Genomic DNA, 20595 nt, shown 5'->3' with positions numbered 1-20595 from the left:
TGGGATTCCGGACCAATTGGCTGGGCATCTTTATTTAGGGCCGGTGTAGCATGTACCTATTCACTTCAGCATCTGACCATGATCAAGCTTAGCAAGCCGAGCCCAGCTTTGTGTAGTCAGTGAGCTTTCCATACCTGAGTGTACGAGATGAATCCATGTTTCTTGAACCACGGCTTTACCAATTCGCCGTGGATATGCTCCCAATGGTGATAGAATTGTTCTGGCGTAAGTCCTGGCTTCCTCTTGATGTAGGCAACGCTGCACACGGTTTCTCCTTTCTTGGCCTCTTCAGTCGTTGCGGGTGAGGCCATATTGCATATGTAAGTGGTTGAAACGTGGCTAACACTAACAAACTAAAAACACGAGAAGAGTCTTGATATTATTATGAAAAATCCAGTTCGAAATTGTCGTCTTTGAGCGCGATTTCATGTTGAAGTAGAAGCGGGACTTTGCAAGGCGTCTCCCACCTCCACCTCACGGAAAACAGCAACCGCGCGATTGTTGCGTTTGAGTAGTTTCCCACGACCCCGCAATCTTCACGACCCAAGACATTCGAAATCTACCTTCTTGCAAACAGTAATAATATATTTTCATGCAGGTGAATCCTTGTTCAGTTTAAGAGAAACTTTTAATTGTTTCTTAAAAGAAAAAGGCCAATGCGGTATTATATGGCCTTCTTGGACTCATGGGTTGCGCCTGGCAAGTTTGCAGCTTTTAGTGTATTGTGCAACTTCCCAAAAGCTGCGAAAACACGCTGAAGCGTCTTGAGACTATCTGCAAGAATAACTTTTATACGGTCAGCGAATTGATACGAGCGCATTTGGCAAGTGTCAACTTACTAGCTGGAATCACCGCCCACGGCATGTTGAAGCCAACGTAGTAGACCCAGAAATAAAGGGTTTCCGGTCGACTATGCGAGTGACCTCGATAGACATATTCGACAGTGCATGTCGAGTAATACAAGGCCACGCCGTAAAGGTGAGCCAAGCACACGATAATCTGAAGTGGGTAGCGGAGGCCGCTCCCTCGTACAATGCTGATCACAGTGGCCCAGCACAGAGGTCCCCAAGCAGCCTAGAGCACCTCAGTCATGATGAGGCTTCAGGAGAAATCATGTATCCTACCACGGTGATTGCCTCGACGCTTAGAACGAAGGGATCAGACGTCAAATACCGTGAATCAGATAAGGCATACTCTTTCCACAACTGTGCGAAGAGATCCTGAGACCCAGCCATTGTCTTGTGATTCAATATGAAATATCCTCAAACAATGTCAACTCTGAAGCTCGTCCGATTCGTTCAACCGCTTTACCTTCGAAGAAACAATGTAAAAAGCCACCTGAGTCTATTAGCAGGATGTTTGACAACATCATCTGCGAACTCACAGAGGCCAAACCAGCAAATCAAGGCTTGTTCCGAGATCGAAACATCTGGATTAATCCTTTTGGAAATGACTAGCGTCAAGAGCAAGGTTATCCCGATTATGCTGCTGAAGGATGCAAGGAGGACGACAACAGAACTTGCATTAGGCATGTAAAGAGGGATCTCCACATCTACTGGATAGTAGGGGTGGTTTGAAACGAATGTCTGTGTCATGATGCTGTGATTGGTAACCGGCAAAGTCCAGATTTGAGACTCAGTTTAAGCGGCAAGCATCTAAACTAACACACTTTGCAGGTGGGCGTTAGGCAAGCTTGCGAGGGCGAAAATCGTTGTCCTCTGCTGACCGCGTAACAATAATTTTGGTATAGATGCACCATGTATTGCAATCAAATGAGTGTGGGCAAGAGCATTGCTACAAAGGCCGGATTGGGAAGTCTAAACATGATTTCAGTTGTTGACATTCAGAGGCCATTTTCAAGGTGAAGAACCATTCAGGAGACCCGCATTGGTAACTGGTGAGGCTTGAGATTTGCTGACAAAGTCTGCCGAGCCCTGATTGGCCAATTATCCTAGCTGCGGATCTACAGATGCACGACTGTTTTTCCCGTTTTCTTGGCGGTGGGGAAGCAGCCAACCTTATCACCAAACAACTTTTGCCGACGTCGGTTCCGGTGATCTTGGCCGACATTGCTCGAGAAACGTCACCAGTCACCGCAACGAGCAGCGCTGCCAACGAGTCCAGTCTACGGCGGCTGCAAATCTACGCGTTCCACAGGCACCAGGGACGCTTCACATAAAACTCGTCACGGAGTTTGGCGCGGGTTCTACCTGCAATGGCCGAGGAGTCGCTGGGCCTGCTCGCCTCGGCCGCCGAGCAATCCCCACAGCTGCGCATAAAGAGGTACTATTGACTGCCTTCTCACCATGAATCCTACGCGCCTCAGCCCATCAGCCATGCTAACCATATGCCCGACCCTAGGAACACCGCCTGTGTCTCTTGCCGAGACTCAAAGGTCAAGTGTAATGCGAGTTCTGTGCCCGGCCAGCCATGCCTGCGATGCACAAAGCTGAAACTGCAGTGCGTTGTTGATAAGTCTCACAAACGTGTGAGCAGACGAAGGTACGCCTCAATCTGACTTACATGCTATTTTATATTAGGCTCTGACCTTATGGCGTTCCCTGCTGCAACTAAGTCGACTGGCCTTTCCCTTGTCATCATTCAATTTTCTCGATATTATGATCTGCATTTCACCTCCCAGAGCCTCTTTTCGCTTTGTCAATTTGTTCTTGTATCAATTATATTGTTAAGCTATACTTGCATCAATCATCATGCCTAAGCATCGATGTAACTAGCTTCTAAAATACCTCAGCCTCATCCTTGGCTTTATTTTCTGTCTTCCAATTTGTCTGCTAGTCACTTCAATAGCCCAATTTCATAGTACGCTCATTACCATGTAATTCCAGCACTAACGGAACAACAGCAAGTTAGAAGAACTTGTTCAAGAAGTGCAAAGCATCAAGGAAGCGGTAAAAACAAATCCATTGGCTCAAATTCCGCTTCCGCCTATACAACCAACCTTGCCTTCTCCTCGCGCGGATCAATCATCAATACGAGAGACATCCGCCTCGAGGACCCCAGTCTCGGCTAATTATCAAGTCCCTCTTACAAGAGCATTCACGTACTCAGAGGTACGGGCTACGACACCAACTCTGACCGCTCAAAACACTCCGTCAAGTGTTGTGAAAGTACCAGAACCGAGGGCGTTGAAGTCTCGAGTCTTTTCGGGCCAGGACATTGACTTCTACTTCGAGAAGTATGCTTTCAAATACCATGCTGTGACAAGTGCCATCCGCTGACAATCACCTTAGATACTTTGAGCACTTTCACCCGTACTTTCCTATTGTACGCACACGAGATCCCGACACATGTTACAAAGCCGGGCCAATACTGTTCTGGGTCGTCATAGTAACCGCATGCCGTCGTTATGCTCGTGATGATACTGTGTTCCCATTCTTGGTAGAAGCACTGCAATCAGAGATATGGGCTAGCGTGGCCGTACCCCCCTTGTCACTGCCGACAGTAAACGCCTTGTTACTTTTATGCGCATGGCCGTTGACAGGTGTTCGCTTCTTGACTGATCCGTCAAATATTTACTCGTCAGTTGCCATGAATGCATGTTTTGTGCTTGGGTTGCACACAGGGCAGGGCGGGCATCCTGAGCATACGTATCCTGCCTATCGTCTTGCTGTGACGGACGAGGAGGCCGTCTATACGTGGTCTGGCTATAACATCATATCACAAAGAGTCTGCTCATATTCTGGATTTCCACCTACTGGCCAGTTCTTCAATCGGGCTATCGAAGCAGTTCTTGATCACACTTGTCCTATCCAGGTACCAGTGCATTTCACGATTCTGCTCGAGACTGCGCGGTTTTTGAACAAAGTAAGCCGGACTATGTCTGCAGTTCTTGAAGGGGCCAAGGGTGTTTCCCATCATATCATCAGCCTTTTAGAGGATGATTTTGATAGGATTCAAAGGGTGATATCACAGGACATCTCAGGTAAGCTAAATCTTCGGGTTGATGATTTACTTCATGACAGAGCCAATAAGGTCCGTCCCATCTGACTGTATCGATGCTAACGAAGTCCTGCGGCCAGACATTGATCAATACACCCTCCTCTCGGCCCTGCTCGACGTGCAGATCTATTATTTCATGCCTCTAGCTGGATTTAGCGCTGAGACATTCAAGCGCAACATATTAAGGTGTAACAATACTGCAAAGACTTTGGTGCGCCAGGCTTTAAAGTTGCAGACTGAACGCGCATTTCTCACACATGCGCCACACTTCGTCTGCCGCACCCTTCTCACGGCAGCATGCGTCGAGATTTCCGTTCTTCTGTCGCCATACGTCAAAGACACAGGCGGTATGCACTCAGGCGATCCTGATATTCAAGATGTTCTTGCGGCATTGCGTTTTTGCTCCGTGCAGGAGGGCGATATGCCCCAACGCGCGGCCAAGATGTTGGAGAACTCATGGATGGTCCGCCATCTCCTCTCGCCAACCGAGATATCAGGGCTCGGGCAATCTCATTTCTCGCATCGACTAAGCATGAGCCTTGCCCTGGATTGCATGCGGCGGTGGAAGAGGGAAATCGACGCTAACAGACCTCAGAGCACTCCTCTGCCAGCCTCTGAGCCGCCACGTGCCACCATTGACCCCAATGCCGACCCGACATTCAATGATCCGTTCCAGCGAATTGACTGGAACACGTTCATGGAGGATTTCGACTGGAGCTTTGACCCGAATTTCCTCAGCACTGCGACGAGTTAGGGGCACGACGGTGCTGAGGTCAGAATGTATGGCGTAGGCCTTTGACGATCCAACACAGTGGCAAAAAGCCTGTTGAGCGCGCCAAGGCATGATTGACCTCAGCCACCAAGATCATAAAGGCTCAAGAGGAGACGTTCGGTCTTGAAGCAATTTTGCTGTGACTTAGCCCAAGTTCCTGTCGCCTGTTATATTGTCGACAGCGCCATGCCAAGAGATACCCCGTGCAATTCGCAGATGTATTTCTTTGCTTGTACGCCCCCTTGGTGAAGAGGAATAAGGTCTCGGAGTGGAGCAGCCAGAAAGCGAATATCATTCAATCTATGAGGGGGGTGGTATCATGCGCCGAAAACCAGAGAGCAAACGATAGAATGTTGCACCACTACCATTTCCTCTCGCAGCTCCCGACCCAAAGGCCCCAGCCGAGCACCTTGCCCTTGACTGCCTCGGCAACTTGCTCTCTGGACGCCTTCGAGGCTAGTAATTTCTTGTCCAACGGCTCGCTCAGCGCAATGATTTGGAAGAAATCTGGAGTTCTATCAGTCATGCCCACTCGCTGGGCTTGTCGGGGTTCATACATCTGTGGACCCCATGATTCATCAAGGGGCGAGGCGGCACGTAGATGACCGATCGCATATTCTTTCCGTAGTGGAAACCCCCCTTCAGCAGGGCCTTGGACTCGTCCTCGAGCTCAAAGTCCTTCGGCTCGACCCGAGTCTTGTTGGGCGGGATTCCCCCATAGACACTACGACATTTAGTTAGTTCATCGTTAGATACCCAAAGCATTTTCACCAGGACCTAAAACCAGTCCACATACCCGTGACAAATCGGTGTTTTGAGAGGCACATCCGGGTCCTCCGGGATGAGAAGCCATTCCTTCACAGCGCCGGCAATCTCAGCCGGCGCGGTCCATTCCAGCGTCGGGAACTTCTTGGCGCCGTCCGCCGTGTAATCCACCGCCAAGGTCGCGCCGCTCTCTCCGCAGTCCGGCGAGGTGATGGGGATGGTGGGCTCCGGGAAGTCCTTGAACGCCTCGTTGCGGTAGAAACTCTTCTCGTCCCTGCCTTTGGCGTTCTTGAAGAACCACGCAAGAGTTACCTCAAGTACGGCGGTCATGGCTGGCTCTTCCGTATTAGACTTGATAGTATCGCTGACTGGGTTCAAAGAATATAGATAAAATAACGAGGAAGCAAATTGTTAAGCAAAATTGCCAGGATTTAATTGATTATTAAACTGTTGAGATGCAAGAGTAAGCAGACATGAAGGTGCAAGTCGGAGTGCCCATGTTCAGTTGGGTCGGAGGTCCCTGAATTATATCGAGATTCGTGGGTTCCGTGCCGGCGCCGATGCGGTTATGCACCCATTTCAGTCTGCCCAAAACTCCGTACAGGGCTCACGGCTTACACCTTTCACCAGCCCCCTGGTCAAAGCACAACCGCTATAATGTCAAGTTCGTTTTAGTCTGCACTCAATTTTTACCTGCAGAATTATGCACAGCTTCGGGAAGAGGAAGTTCCTAGAGTGGTGATTGATTGAGCACGATACCTAAAGTACCTAGTCCGATTAAATTCCTCTGCAAACCAATTTTCTGTAAGCCATGCAGTGAACCCATCTACAAAAACCAATCGGTTCCGTGATACACGAAAGGAAGGTCTTTCTTAATGTGTTAAATGCACTCCAACTAAGAAATCAACGAAAAGAAGAAAACCACTCTAGCATATAAAACTGGGTTGATGATTTCTGGTCTGATTCCAAGAGTATATCACCACGAAATAAATTGAGACAAGAAGTTGTTTCACTCGTCGTCGTCAGATTCTTCCTCGGAGGCCTCGGCGAGCCAGGTGAGGAACGGCTCCGCAGCCTTGCGGACCTTCTTGGAAGTAGCAAGGTCGACATACTTCTTGCTGGCCCTGCTTCCCCACTTGGTCACAACCTCCTCGGAGATCAGGTCATGGTGGTAGTACAGCTGCAGAATCTTGACGACCTTTTCATAGAAGTCTGGGTGATCCTTGGCGAGCTGACCGATCAGACGTTCAGTTCCACCAAGGAGGGCCTTCTCATGACGCTCAGAAGTGATGATCTGCGTCATGAGTTAGCCAGTTTGTCAGAATGAAGTAACGGTTATTAATTTACTTACCTGCTTCAGCATGCTGGCACGCTTGGAGATCTGCGTGAGGATGTTCTCATTGAAGATGGTCTGGACGAGCACAAGAACGGTGCGGTGCTTAGTCTCAATGCCCAATTCCTTAGCCTTAACATAGATATCGATGTCGTCGACCTTGTCAATGCTACCCTTCTCCTCCGCCTGGTCCTGAATCCAGACACCCAATTGATCATAGACGGTGTTGCCACCGCCTTCGCCCTCTTCATCATCGTCATCTCCGTTGAGAACAAGCTTCTGCTTGAACTCGCCGGGCAGGGACTGCTGGCGGGCCTTGACGGCCTCCTCGCTCATGTCCACAGCCCAGTCGTCGTCCTTGACTTCGATCTCTTCATGCTTGATTTCCTGAGCCTCGGTCTTGATCTTACGAGTAAGAGCGTCATCATCGCTAGCAATTTCAACATTGGCATCGTCGACGTCCTTGTCACCAGAGTTGTCGGAGTTTTCGTCTCCGCCGCTTCCGTTGCCGTTCTCCTTGTTGCCGCCGTTCTGCTTGGCCTTGCGAGCGGCCTTTCGCTCAGCCTTATCCTTCTTGCCCTTCTTGGGCGCGTTCTTGAGGATAAAGCCACTGAGCTTCAAGCGCAGATCGACATCAGTGCGCTGACCGCAAGCCTTGCAATCGAGGATGATGCGACCATCCTTGATATTAACATCGGTTTCAGGGTTCTTGCATTTCTTGCAAAGAACAAACTTGGAGATGAAACCGTCCAGGTAGTCCTGGAGCTTGGCAGCGTCATGGGCACCGTTAATGATCCAGCGATCATCAGGAGGGTCGATATTGGTCTGAGCACCGAGCTCGAAGCCAAAGTACTTGATCAAGTAGGCGCCGGGGCGAGCCAGGGACTGAGCCACGCTGCTCAGGTTGACCACCACGGTCTTGATGCCGTTACCTTTGCCCTCGATCTTGGTCTGCAGACGCTCCATCTTATAACGATAGAAGGCGTCGGTGACGTCGCGGCGAACGTTGATGAGAGCCATTGTTGCGATTTAGGTATAAGACGGGCTATATGTTTTATTTTTGATTCTTAGCTAGGATATTTCAGGAAATGAGGATGATTTTGAGTATTGAGAGTATCGAAGGTCGAAGAAGTCAGGTTTCTAGACTTGTATGGCCGGACGAGGCATGAATAGACGATGTTGTCGGGATGGTGAGAAGAGAGGCGGGCGAAGCCAGGGTGTCAGTAATAGACCGGGCTTTGCGTTGACATAGGGTAGAGCTGTCTTTGAGACTGCTGGGTATGCATTAACGCGATGACGAGCTGATGATGCTGGTCTCAACCGTCGGGACTGAGACTGGGGCTACAAGGTTTCCGCGGTATGCGAAAGAGCTGCAGCTTGACGGGTGGGGAGTGTCTGAAGACGGAGTTTCTGTCGTGCTGATACATAAACAACTCTGTGCTTTGTATCAAGATTCTGTGTGGGTTTCTAGAGGGGCCTAGAGAATGGTAAAACCAAAGTCAAACGCGAGACAAGATGCCGGGCGATGAAAGTCTCAGGCGAGCTGATGGTTGAGGTGTGTTGTTCACGAGAATGTGTCGAGGAGGGGTGGTATGGTATGGTGGGGAAGTACGGCTAGGTGAGGAAAAGCCTCAGCACTTGGGTGAGCTGAAGTATTGTTCTGGCGGATGGATGAAGCGTGCAATAGAGTAGCCGATGACTGTAATGTGGCAGCAGAGCAGTATCGTCGCCAGAGAAGAGTTGCTTGTCCTAACCAGTCGCTGGCGATGTGCGAAAAGTGTGGAAAGTGGATGGTTGAGTGAGAGAGTGGGAGTGTGGATGACGAGAAATTGGAGTGGAGGACGACAGGTGGTTTGCTTAGTTTTAGAGAGAGCGGAGGAGAGAAAGAAAATCCGAACCTGTGGAGGCCCACATGATGTGAGGCGAAGTCGCGCCCAAGAGCAAGAGCCACCGCCTCTGCATCACACCTGCCCTCCCTGCCCTGCTGCCCGCACAGAACTGGAAGTGGAGGGAAGGAGCGATGGAGAATGGAGGGGTACGTACCCGATGCCGGGCCTTCCTTCTCTTCACAGGGCACCCACACCCACAGGCCACATTCACTGGCCCACGCACCTGCACACATGTGTCCTGTGCTAGGCGCTAAAATTGAGAATGCGCCCCGCTGTCTTAAGGCCCTTGCCAGCTGTCCCAGCCGGCTACAATCAGCCCATGCTTTGGGTGCGGCTGTCTGTCAAGTTGGCATCATAAAGTGTGCCAGCTTGGAGCCTGAAACGACATGGAAATATTAAAAGATTTGCTCACCTTGGCCTCAGCTACCAATACCCAACCCCAGGCTGCCTCTTTGCCGAGCTTACCTCATGCAACTCGGTCAAGCAACCTTTCCCAGGGACATCCAAGAGGTGTGTCTATTGTATCCAAGGGCTGGTAGATGATGTTCCACATGCTGCAGTGATGCATACTACCTATTCAGGCATGCTCCCTCCTATTTGACAGTGTTTCAGGACCTGAAGCCGAATTGGCTTTTAGGGAAAGTCCCTAGCAAACAAAAAGCAGACGAGGCTCTATGGATGGTCTATTAGGGGGCGTGTCTCTTGTAACCATCAAGAAAATGCAGAGTCCCTGCTGAGTTGGCTGCCATTGATTGGGTCTCATTGCTGGAACAAAACGGGATGGCAGCCTTGGTGGCATGAAGCCAAATGCGCCTCACTGGCCTCACAGGCATCCACTCCCATATTGCGTGCCTCTTCTCCAGCGTTGTCATATAATGTTCGTAAGACTTACCACAAGGAGAGACCTGCTCTTTTGCCCATGCTCTCAACCTGCTTTGTATTTAAAATGCCTAGTAATGGCCTCAAAATCTCATCCACAGCACTCATAATTTGAAGATAATTCATTACGATATCACTTTTGACAGGTTTGAGGCTGCTTCAAACCCTACTAGGCTAACAGTCTTGCCTCGCTCAAAGACTGATGAATCACCTTGATATGAGCATATCAATGGCACGACCAAATGGAGCTTATGCTGTCTCTCCTCTATTCTGCCGACAAGTCCAATGATATATTCTGTTCGATTTTGCAGGTGTGGGACAGTAGCCAAATGTCAGGCGAATCGGCTTCTCTGCTGAATTTGGTGTTTAAAAGTCTGCCGAGAAACCCGCGGATATCTGCACGAAGCCCCTCTGAGAGAAGTTATTTGATGCCTGACTGTGGTTCTTCTGGATTTTGAACGCGAACCAGATACTGAGAACCTCTCTAAGTACTTGCAAACAGAAGGGCGGTCTGGGGTAGATGCCAATACTTTAATTATTGTAAAGCCGCTCGGTCTAAAGAAGGGTGCGTAATTGCCATCCTACGACCTATTAACCATCCTAGGTTATCCTGACTATTCCTCTGTAGGAATAAAGTGTAGTAGACACTCTTGACCAAGCGGCCGAGAGGATATCAGTTGATCCGACATCTCCATTGACTCTGCAGTCGTCGAACTATCAGGGATGGTACTGAATCTCGAATAGACACCCTGAAGCAGGATCTTCATCTCCGCTAGAGCGAGACTTGACAAATAAGATCAGTAGAGTTACAACCCCATCAAGTGCACAAAGAGAACTTACTGCTTTCCAACACATCCTCGTCCGCCATTCGCAAACGCGAAGAAGAGCCTCTTTCTCTCAGCATCCCCTTCCATGGACAACCACCGAGCGGGATCAAACCTGTCCGGATCTGGGAAGACAGCCTCATCTATACGATGCACCGAGTAAGCCTGGCAGCTCACAATGGTATGCTCGGGCACAAAATAACCATCGATCAATTTGCCTCCCCGAGGCACGTAACGCGGCAGTGACATAGGTATCGCAGGAAAGCAGCGCAAACCCTCCATCACTACCGCATCGAGAAACGGAAGCTTGTCGAAGGGTGCTCCAGGGTTATCCCTCAGCTCCTGTCGTAGCCTCTCCTGATAATGCAAAGACCGTGGTTGCGAAAGCTCCCACATGAGAAAGCAGAGGGCGTCGCCTGTCGTATCGATGCCGGCGGCCATGTGATCCAGGCACTCGGCAGCAATCTCCAACTTTTCAAGGTCCCACGTTTTGTCGTGCAGCCTACTGACTAGGGTGAAGGGCATGGTATCCGCCTTCGCGCTGGACTCAAGCACGAATTTGTCTGCAAGGGGTGTTTCTCGCGGCTCCGCAAAGAGGCGCAGGACACTTGATATTACTCCGTATAAAGATGGGTTATAGTACTTGACCAGTCGATCTACAAAACAGTAAGTTCCCGAAGTTTTCTCGACTGGGGAGACCGCCTTACTTTGTAAGCTCGAGTCGAATGCAACTTCACGCATGACCGCTTCATCATCCGAGCTCTGGAGCGAGTTCGAGCCGTACGGGTGAAACAGATGATGTGATACGCAGTCAAAAGCATACGAATGAAGAGCTAGAAATGTCATTATCAATATGTCACTTATTGAACGGAAATAAATCCTCACATATCTTAATACTTCATTAGCTCCATTGAGATAGTTATAGCTAAGAGGGCAACTCACATATAGATCCATGCTTCCTCCAATCGACCCATAGCATTTTTGCAAAAAGGTTTCGGCCCTCTCCTGAATGCCGTGAAGTGCAGGTTGACGCATCACATTGCTGTTTGCATAACGATCTGCCAACACTCGTTTCCTCCGAGCATGCTTGATGCCGTTCACAATTAGTAAGGGAGCAATTTCAAAGACCTCCCACGCAGAAACGAAAATCCACTTACATCGTCCTTGTTTAGCGTGGAGAACATAGTCCTCTTGCCATACACCTGGAAGAGGTTATAGAACTCAGTCTTATCGTACCCGCTCCCCCCAGAGCAGTATATCTCTTTGACAGCGGCGCCCGAAGAGAAAGCAACCTCATTGGGCCCAATACGGACCACAGGACCATATGTCTTGTGTAGCCCATGGATATAGCGGGTGCGGTTGGCGCGAAACTCATGCCATTTCAGCACCCATGAGGTAACGAGCGATAGCCGGGGGCCTGGAATCTTGCGAAGTGGTGAACGGTAACATTTGATTAGGTACGCAATCGAAATGAGCAGGCATGCAGCTCCCAGGAAAGGAGGTGAGAAGATCAGCATCTTTGGGTCCCTGCCCTCTCCGGTGATTTCCTTGTGCTCTGATACCTTTTCGGAATGGAAGAATGATTTTGTATGCCGCCCCTTTGACTGGAATTCATAGGCGAGAGGAACAAGGGCGAGCTCCTCAGCTCATGAATCACAGATTGTGGGATGCACCTAGAGTTAATCACGTAGAACAAATGTGGTCGAGGTACGATACGGGCTTGACATCGGCAGCTTGCGGCGTCTTATCTTAGATTCGGCGGGGCGGTCCAGCGGACTAAGACCCGGCAAAGACATCATCGGGCGGCTGCGATAGTGAGGGTCCTAATACAGAACGCCCCATTGGTGGTGCCTAGAGCTCGGAATGATACTTATGACACACCAAAATCTGGGTAGATTTGAAATTACGAACACCAACGATAAGCTTCACGACTCTATTTATATCGGTGTAGATCTATCATAGACATTGCTGTCTTCATTGTATGTCGGTCGGCTGCATCTGCCGCATTTCGATCACCCATATTCAAAATAGCATGTTGCACATTGTCAGTAGATGGCGTTTGGCGATTCCACAGCTCCCTGTCCCAGACAAAACGCAAGAGCTTGGCGTTTATATTGAACGATTACTCGACGAAGTATGAGTATGAGACGTCGACTACCTGCTTGACCTGCCATCTGCTTCGGCGGCCAGATCACGCTCGACCATCTCAATAGAGGTCAGACTAGGGAACCTCTTTGTGAAGTCTCGTATATAATCGTCCTTCTCCTGACGAGTCATGTCCAGACCAGGCTGCCCGGGTAGATCTGCTGCTACCAATTGCTCACCCCGCGGTGGATTCCTGATGGCAGGGGGAATGCCGCTTGGTTTCGGTGGAGATCCAGATCTCCCTCCACTCGGCATGCTGCTGCTTGTCAGGTTTCTATTGAGGTGAATGGGTTTAGGCGGAGCCGCTGGTTTGCTATCCTTTGGCGGAGGGGGTGGTCGAGCGTCTGCCGCGTTGGTTGCTATTGTAGCAACTCGGCGAACGCTGACATCGACTGAGCTGGATCCCGGAACAGGCCTCGAGGTGGGTGCAGGCACTCGACCGCCTGCTATTGGTTTCCTTGGTATATCAGGCCGGCCATCAGCAGGCCGACTAGAAGCAGCCGCTGCGTCAGAATAATGCCCATAACCTTCTGCTGTTCGTTTGACATTTGTAGTCGAGGTTTCGCTTAGTAGACTTTGAACCTTGTTCTGTATCGAAACAGCTCGTGAGACTCCACCAATAGACTTTGGCAATGGAGTCGATCCCGTGCTAGGGGCTGTTGTAGAAGCAAAGCCTCCCTGCTCGCGTTGCGCAACGCGTTGCCTGTATTCTGCTGCGGCTGCTGCAACGCGCTTCTCCTCCTGAGACAGTCTGCGACGCTCAATCTCACGACGCATCTCTGGTGTCATGTCATCGGTTTCTTCAAGCACTTGTCCGTCGTCACTTCGGCCATCGGTGGCTTCGGAACCAGCAATCGGCGTCAGATCTCTTCGTTCAAGATCTTTCAATGGGGATGGGGTCCGGGGTGGCGCTGCACTGGTTCCTGTATTTGCTTCGAACCTCTTGAAGGCATCCCCAAACTTTCCTCCTAGTATACCTTTTCCTGAGAGCGCGTTGAGACTGGACCGCTTGCCATGTTTGCTCTTTTTTGGGTCTGAATCTTCCATTGACCTCAAGAAGTCCACGTTCGATTCAATATTGGTCTCGTCCTCTGGTTGCAGTGCAGGAGATGGTGCTTTCTCTGGAAATCTTGGTGAGGGTAGGCCTGGAGATGGTAATGGCTTAGAAGAATTTTCCCTTTCTCTCAGGTAGTCCATATTAGACTCTAGATGCGTGCTTGCCGGTCGAGGACGACCACCGATGGACCTAGATTTAGACATTGGCTCCAGAAACTCCATACTCGGGCGGCTGCCTTCGAGAGAAGGCCGGGAAGATGATGGCTGGCGTACGTGAGTAGCCTGGGATGGGAAGGAGGGACCCCGCGAGGCAGCACTTGGTCGTAAAGTTGGGGTCTCTGCTCTCGAGCCGCCAATGGCTGCAGTTTCCTGTTGCCTAGGTAGGCTTGACGAGCGGTGATGATCAGATGCTGGAAAACGGTAAATCTGATACTGGGATGAGGGTCGTTCAGGAGGAGGAGTTGAGGTCATAGTGCCTGTTGAGACCATAGTCGGCTTAGTGGGTGTAGGTTGATAGACCTGCGAAGCGCCTGACGAGATAGCTTGAAGTGCTGGGCTGTTTTTGATGATTGCGGACGCACGGCTCATCTCGGATGGCTTGGGAGGAGCCGATGCAGACTTGATTGGGGGTGGCACAGCTTGGCGTTCTGGTGATGAGGATGTGTACGGCTTGCCACGGGTCAGTTCCACAGATTGTCTATTGCTGGTAGTACCTGTAGCAGGTACTGGCTGGGATGACGCAAATGCTTCGTCCGCAAGTTTCTCTGTCACTCTTTGATTCAGATCCTTCGTGTTCTGAGTAGGCGGCGATGTCGGACTGTCGAAGTCAAATTTGGTTCCTTTTTGGTGTAGGATTGAAAATTGGTCAAGTGTCGGGAATCTAGACGACAGTTCATCCGCATCTCCTCCTTTCGTGCTAAATTTTGCGTCAAGCGCAGCGAACGGGTCGCCATCAGTCACCCGCATTGGTGAAGGGCTCGGTTTCGCAGCCTGGGGAGCCGGCTGCGATCCAGCCGGAGGTCTTCCTCGTCTCATAGGGACAACATCTGGAATAACAGGCTGCTGCTGGGCAGGGGGCGAAAAGACCGCGCCGACTACTGGAGAAGCTCTTGGCTTGTCCGCCGTAGGTGGCTTGTCGTTGGCTCGAGACTCAGATTGCGGTCGGCCAGCGTATATCTACAATAAATTAGTACAGAACCTGGAAGATATTCTGCAATGACTTTACATCTTTGACTGGAACGTCGCGACCTTGCATCGAACATGCCTCTCGCAATACTTGATATATGTTTGGGCGTTGCTGCGGGCTCTCCCTCAGCATCGAAGCTACAGCAAATCAGCTGGTGCTAGAAACTAATGTGGAAATAGGCATACCTATAAGCTTCTTCAACCTATCCGAGAAAGCAGGATAGCTGGGAAATTTGTAGCTGGCATTGAGAATTGCAAGTTGGCCTTGCTCTTCGAAAGGTGTTGTATAATAACATAACTTGTATAGCAAAACCCCGAGAGCCCAGATATCCGACTTCTCGTCGATAGCTTGTTTTCGATATACATCGATCATCTCTGGGCTGCGATACTGCATAGTCGTATGCTTCTGAACATCCTCGTCCATCAGGCGGCACTCAACAACAGTAGTCGGTGCGGGCTTGGGGGATGCGGCAGAGCCGAAATCGCAGAGTTTGAACTTTCTAGTAGAGCCGGTCGCAGTAATCAACACATTTTCAACCTTCAAGTCTCGATGTAATAAAGGTGGCTTCAAGTAATGCATGCAAGCAACCCCTTCAGCAACATCTGTGAATATTTGCAGGATTTCGGGTTCGGTAAGCCGATGCTGCAGGCGGGTATTCATAAAATCAATCAGTCCACCGCCATTACAGTACTCCATCAATAGAAACACCTCGTAACCTCCGCCTCGTAATTCGGACGCGTGGGAGTCGATGTATGTCACGATCGGTCGGTGCCCCTTGAGACGCTTCATCGTCTCAACCTCGATGCGCATCCCCCGCAATGCCTCCTTGTCCGGGACGGCTACTCTCTTCAGCACAGCCAAGTCGGTCCCATCAACGGGCTTCGGAAGCTTCACCAAGTATACATGTGCGAAGCCGCCCTCCGAGAGGTACTTTTGAATAACCACACGGTGACTGCCAACTTGAATCTTGGTTCCGGGAGCGAAGGTACCCGCGGGGGCGCCCGGGGGCGGCGCATGCATCGGTGCCCCGTATGTAATCCCCTGACCCGGCCGAGGAATCGCAGCATGTCCGCTCTGGCCGTAAGAGGCCATGTTTCCGGTATAGCTAATGAGAGGGCTATGTTTGTGTAGTGTCGTGATACCTAGAATGTGGGCAGAGGCAGCTGTCACTGTGCCAGACGGCAGACAATGGCAATCTGGCGTTCGGGGGCGAGGTGAGGAGTCAAGGCATCGGGAAATTGCTCGTCGTAAAGGCTTCGACTATCAGTGAGTCTCCAACATGTTTAAAAAAAGGGTATGGAATTAAAGGTTGGATTGTTGGCAATGTTGCTACCTGGAGCTGCATTGGCTGGGACACGATGATGCTCGGAGCGGGTACGTAGTTGTGTCCGGCTGAGGCTTGGACCTGGCGAACCTGGCTGTTTCATTGGGTTGGAGCCCCTCAGCCACTAAGGCCCACTGGCACCGCCTACACGACATGGAGCTCCCACGGCTGTGGTATGCACTATCACGTGAACCTCTTGCCAAGATGAGAAGGAACGATGAACCAACAACCGTCTCTAATTCAACTTCATCCGTTGTACCGTTTTGATTTCGGTTCAATACTTCATCATAGATTTCATGAAGTTCCAGAGAATTGCGTGCTGATCTCATGTTCTTCATGTGGTCGGGGTAGTTCTTCGGTTCACCGGCTCGATGATTGCAATGAGTAGCTCAACCGAGTCAAAGATGCGAGGAAGTGTTGTCGTCTCCTGCCTTTCAAAAGCCCAAGTCACGGCGAGAATAGAATTCAGAAACGAAACGGGTTCAATTGTGAGTCTGACGAGTTGCATGGTGTGACAAGGCTTACTTGAAGACGATGTTATGTATCTCGAGGGAATTTAGATCCTCGAAACTGAGCCATCTTGTAAGTGTCTCGAATCACAAGTATCGCGCGTATGGCAGTCAGTGTGGACAGTTCATCGAAATTCTCGTTTAACATACTCATACATATATATGAGATGTCCTGACTCACTCGTTGAGCGCTGATGCCGCTTGGAGCCACCAATATAAGGTTCTTCGCCAACAATGCTATTTGAGAAAAACTTTCCGCGGCCTCTCATCACAAATCTTCTGTTTTTCTGGCGGCCTCTAGTCCTTTGCAGTTGAAATAAGATTACTGACTGCTGCTGAACTAATGTCGTGCTTCACTTGCCTGTGGGGAGTCACAAACCGAGCCAGGATAATGCCGTAGAGCTTTTACGTACAAATTTTGATCTAAGGTTGATAGAGGAAGTCGCTGTAAGCTTTGAGGCACAATCCGTCGAATTGACATACGCAAATGAGTACGGAAGTATACGAAGGGCGTAGTTGACCTATGAAATGACACTTAACATTCAGTATTTCCTAATCGAAAACATCGATAGATGATATATTTGAGATACACTTATGCAAAAATTCTTTAATTAAGAGCTTAATATAAGGTATCATGATGGTGGTCGTAACACTCTTCAGCTAAAATCAAAAGATATATCTCTAAAGTATCTGTTCACTCCCTAATATTCTCCAACATCAAGTGTATACCTAGAGTAAGCTTCCCCGCCGGTATATAGCTTACTGTGAAGAGCCTAGCATGTGTAGGCTTAGAATAGAGCACGGAATATCCGGTATGGAAGGTTCTTCCATGTCTTGTGCATCTCTGGATCCTCATCATCGCCGGGGAAATGCATACGCACTCCTGACTTCAGGTCAATCTCGTGAACCGGGATATATAGTCTCCAGTCACGGCTGTAGATTTTCCACCCGAGATACAAGGCAATGACAACCGGCAAAGCCAGGTACTGCTGGAAGAAGTACTCTGCATCAGGTTTAGCGCCAGGCGACGGATAAAGCGCACTGTAAAACGTCGCAATGAGGCAGAGGATGTTAAGACCGAGGGCTATCCAACTTCCCCAAACACCTAGAGCCGGCTTGTACGGAATCTGATCGAGAGTGTATCCCTGAGCCTTCCACGCGTAACGGAATCGAATGTGAGCGGCACAAATGGAGCCCCAACAGAAGAAATATCCTAAACTTTTCGATTTGTCAGCATAAGCGGCTCATTGGCGTTGAGAATAGTTTGAGAGGATGAAAAGGGGCCAAGAAGAGGTTGAGAAAGGGTTCAAGGGCGAAAGTGAAGACGACGCAGAATAGTCTCTCACGAGACCCAATTACACATCAAAGGTCTCAAAGAGCAAACAAAACTCAGGTACTCACCCAGAAAGAGCAAGAAGCCAACCGAAAAACTCGGACTTCTTATTGGATTCGCCGATAAAAGCGAGGAGGCCGAACGCGAGCTGGATGAGGACACACCAAATGGGACGGCCATGCTTATCAACATAAGCCAGGAAACCCGGAGCCATGCCACGCTCGGCAAGAGCCTGCATGGTACGAGTCGAGCCGAAAGTGCAGGAGTTCGCAACGCTGATCACAGCAACAGTGATCACAGCATTGAAGATCGATGGCAAGACCTTGATACCAGCATCCTGAATGGCCAGCACGAAGGGCGAGGCCTTTGTGTTGGCACCGGAAGAGTTGAGAAGGCGGTCATCGTCAGATCGGACGATCAGCCCCAAGATGAACAGGTTGACAATATAGAAGAAAGCAATACGCCAGAAGACCTGCTTAGTAGCCATGGGAATGGCCTTCTTCGGGTTTGCAGACTCGGCAGCAGCCAGACCGACCATCTCAGTACCTCCGAAGGAGAAGGCGGCGACGACAAAGACACCAGCGAAGCCGTTGAAACCGTTCTTGAAAGCACCGGGATCGTGCCAGTACTTGGTGCCAATGTATCCTCGGTCACCGACGCCACCGCAGTTGATGACGATGCCAAGAATGATGAAGCCAATGCAAGCAGCAATCTTGATCAAGCTGAGAATGAACTCAACTTCACCGTATCCACGGACACCGAAAATCTGAATGACGGCGAGAACGACGAGGAAGACAGTGACCCAGATACCCATGTTGAGATCTTCGCGCCAGAAGGTGATTGTAATAGAGGCGGCGATGAGCTCGAAAGGGAGGACGGTCAACCAGGAAATAGCGTAGTCCCAGCCCATGGCAAAGCCCCTAGCATTCGGGTTAGTATCGCCAACAAAACGCGTTCACTTTGATATCAGGGACTCACCATGAAGGATCAAGAAAACGAACGACATAAGTGTAGAAGGCACCGTTGACTGGGAAAAGAACAGCCATCTCGGCGAGCGCCTGACATGTGAACAGAAGCATGATTCCGATGATCATGTAGCCAATAATCAGGGAGGCTGGACCGCCAGCGTTGAGGGCACCACCAGATCCGACGAAGAGACCAGCTCCGATAGCACCACCTAGTGAGGGTGTTAGCGAAGGTATCAACTGACACTCAAAGCGCGAGTCCACGAACCAATGGCGATCATTTGCATGTGTCGACCACGAAGATCTCTGGCAAGGGGCGCCGCCTTGTTGACGATGCCAACTTCCTCATCCTGCCTCTCAGGGGCATAGCCATTGTGGAGGTCAGAGCCATGCTGGCTATCCACGGCCTCCTTGTCGTTGTGTTTTTCAAAATCCGCCATTTTTCTAATAGCTGGTGTTTAAGCCAGTCTACCAATACTCAATACACGACAGACCGGGTGTGAATTCGGGCTGGGATGAGGGGACGTATGAAACGAGAGGAGGGAAGATCGACGAGAGCAGGGCGGGAGGACCAGCTCATAAATACAGCGTCCACAAGAACGACAACAGGAGCATTGGGACTCTAGATTGGACCAGACACGGAGGCCACATCGAGAGGCAACGGGACAGGGTATCAAAACGCTAGAGGAGGACTAAGAATGGTGCCACCGAGACAAGCTCCAAAGACAAGGATCTCGGTGCATATGTCCCATCCCGGGTTGGCGCGCTATGGGGAATGTCCTCAGAGCAAGTACACTTGTACACCCCGTACACCTATTGACGACCATACGACGACAATGGCTCGCTACAAGGGCCAAGCCACTGGCCATCCACGGGATGGAAACTAGATCCAAAGGGGGCCGGGAAACGGGCATGGGCAGGGGAAGGCGACAATCGAAGGAAAATGGAACCCCCACCTAGAGCATAATGAGGGCTCTTGAATGCGTTACCAGGAAACAGCCTTCGCGTACGCCGCCTTCCACCCACTAGCAATTGCGCAAGATCACTGTCTGGAAAAGTGCGAGTGGACAGATGAACTGGAGCATAGCTCAGAGGGAACGCAGTTTCGGGTTGCGTACATAAGCTGCGCATGAAAATTCGAGCGAGCTAACCACAATGACGAGTCTTTCTCGACCTTCGACATGTGCTCACGGTTACAGCTATTGTTCAACCTAACTGCGGGATATCGAGACGGCTGAGGCAAAGATTGCAAGAAGTACCATAAGCGGCACATAGCGGCAATCCATCGAGTGGCTTCTATCGAACGTTATCGAGCAAGACTTAGGCAACAGAGTCATATCTCTGAGCATCAGCCAAACAAGATCAAAGAACGACGAGCGACCAACTGGCAACGAGGTACTTCAAATGAGTTGTATAGGCTTTTACCAATCCTTCAGTGTCAAGTGGATAAAGAGGTTCTTCAGTCAACTCTCCTGTACTCAGTAGAGACAGGTATTGCCGCCCCGATTGAGTAAACTGGGGCCAGAGGCATCGCATTGCTGCTGCGACTCTTCGGAAGAAAGGAGCGTGAAGGGTACGATACCCTTACTCGTCGTCTGGTTAAGAGTTTGACCCCTGCAACACACCACCAGAGAAGACTACATGGAAGCAGTCCA

At 50.3% G+C, this 20595-nt stretch overlaps 3 protein-coding genes across 3 annotated transcripts; all 3 read right to left on the bottom strand.

Moving 5' to 3' along the window:
* Positions 1 to 5093: 5093 nt before the first annotated feature.
* UCRPA7_1735 (hypothetical protein) lies at positions 5094 to 5827 on the bottom strand (the record flags this gene model as incomplete). Its single annotated transcript, XM_007914314.1, has 3 exons — positions 5094 to 5239; positions 5290 to 5456; positions 5529 to 5827. The coding sequence occupies 3 exons, from the start codon at positions 5825 to 5827 to the stop codon at positions 5094 to 5096; spliced, it is 612 nt and encodes a 203-aa protein (XP_007912505.1).
* Positions 5828 to 6506: 679 nt separating this feature from the next.
* Positions 6507 to 7850, bottom strand: UCRPA7_1734 (putative eukaryotic translation initiation factor 5 protein; the record flags this gene model as incomplete). Its single annotated transcript, XM_007914313.1, has 2 exons — positions 6507 to 6791; positions 6849 to 7850. The coding sequence occupies 2 exons, from the start codon at positions 7848 to 7850 to the stop codon at positions 6507 to 6509; spliced, it is 1287 nt and encodes a 428-aa protein (XP_007912504.1).
* A 9580-nt stretch (positions 7851 to 17430) lies between these two features.
* On the bottom strand, positions 17431 to 19380 carry UCRPA7_1733 (putative amino-acid permease inda1 protein; the record flags this gene model as incomplete). The annotated part of the gene is made up of 4 exons (XM_007914312.1): positions 17431 to 17860; positions 18044 to 18895; positions 18954 to 19152; positions 19209 to 19380. The coding sequence occupies 4 exons, from the start codon at positions 19378 to 19380 to the stop codon at positions 17431 to 17433; spliced, it is 1653 nt and encodes a 550-aa protein (XP_007912503.1).
* Positions 19381 to 20595: the final 1215 nt, after the last annotated feature.

The sequence above is a fragment of the Phaeoacremonium minimum genome (assembly GCF_000392275.1).
Source record: "Phaeoacremonium minimum UCRPA7 unplaced genomic scaffold PA7_03_scaffold_129, whole genome shotgun sequence".
Classification (NCBI taxonomy): domain Eukaryota; kingdom Fungi; phylum Ascomycota; class Sordariomycetes; order Togniniales; family Togniniaceae; genus Phaeoacremonium; species Phaeoacremonium minimum.
Note: the sequence above shows the minus strand (reverse complement) of the source record. Positions and strands in the feature narration are given on the sequence as shown.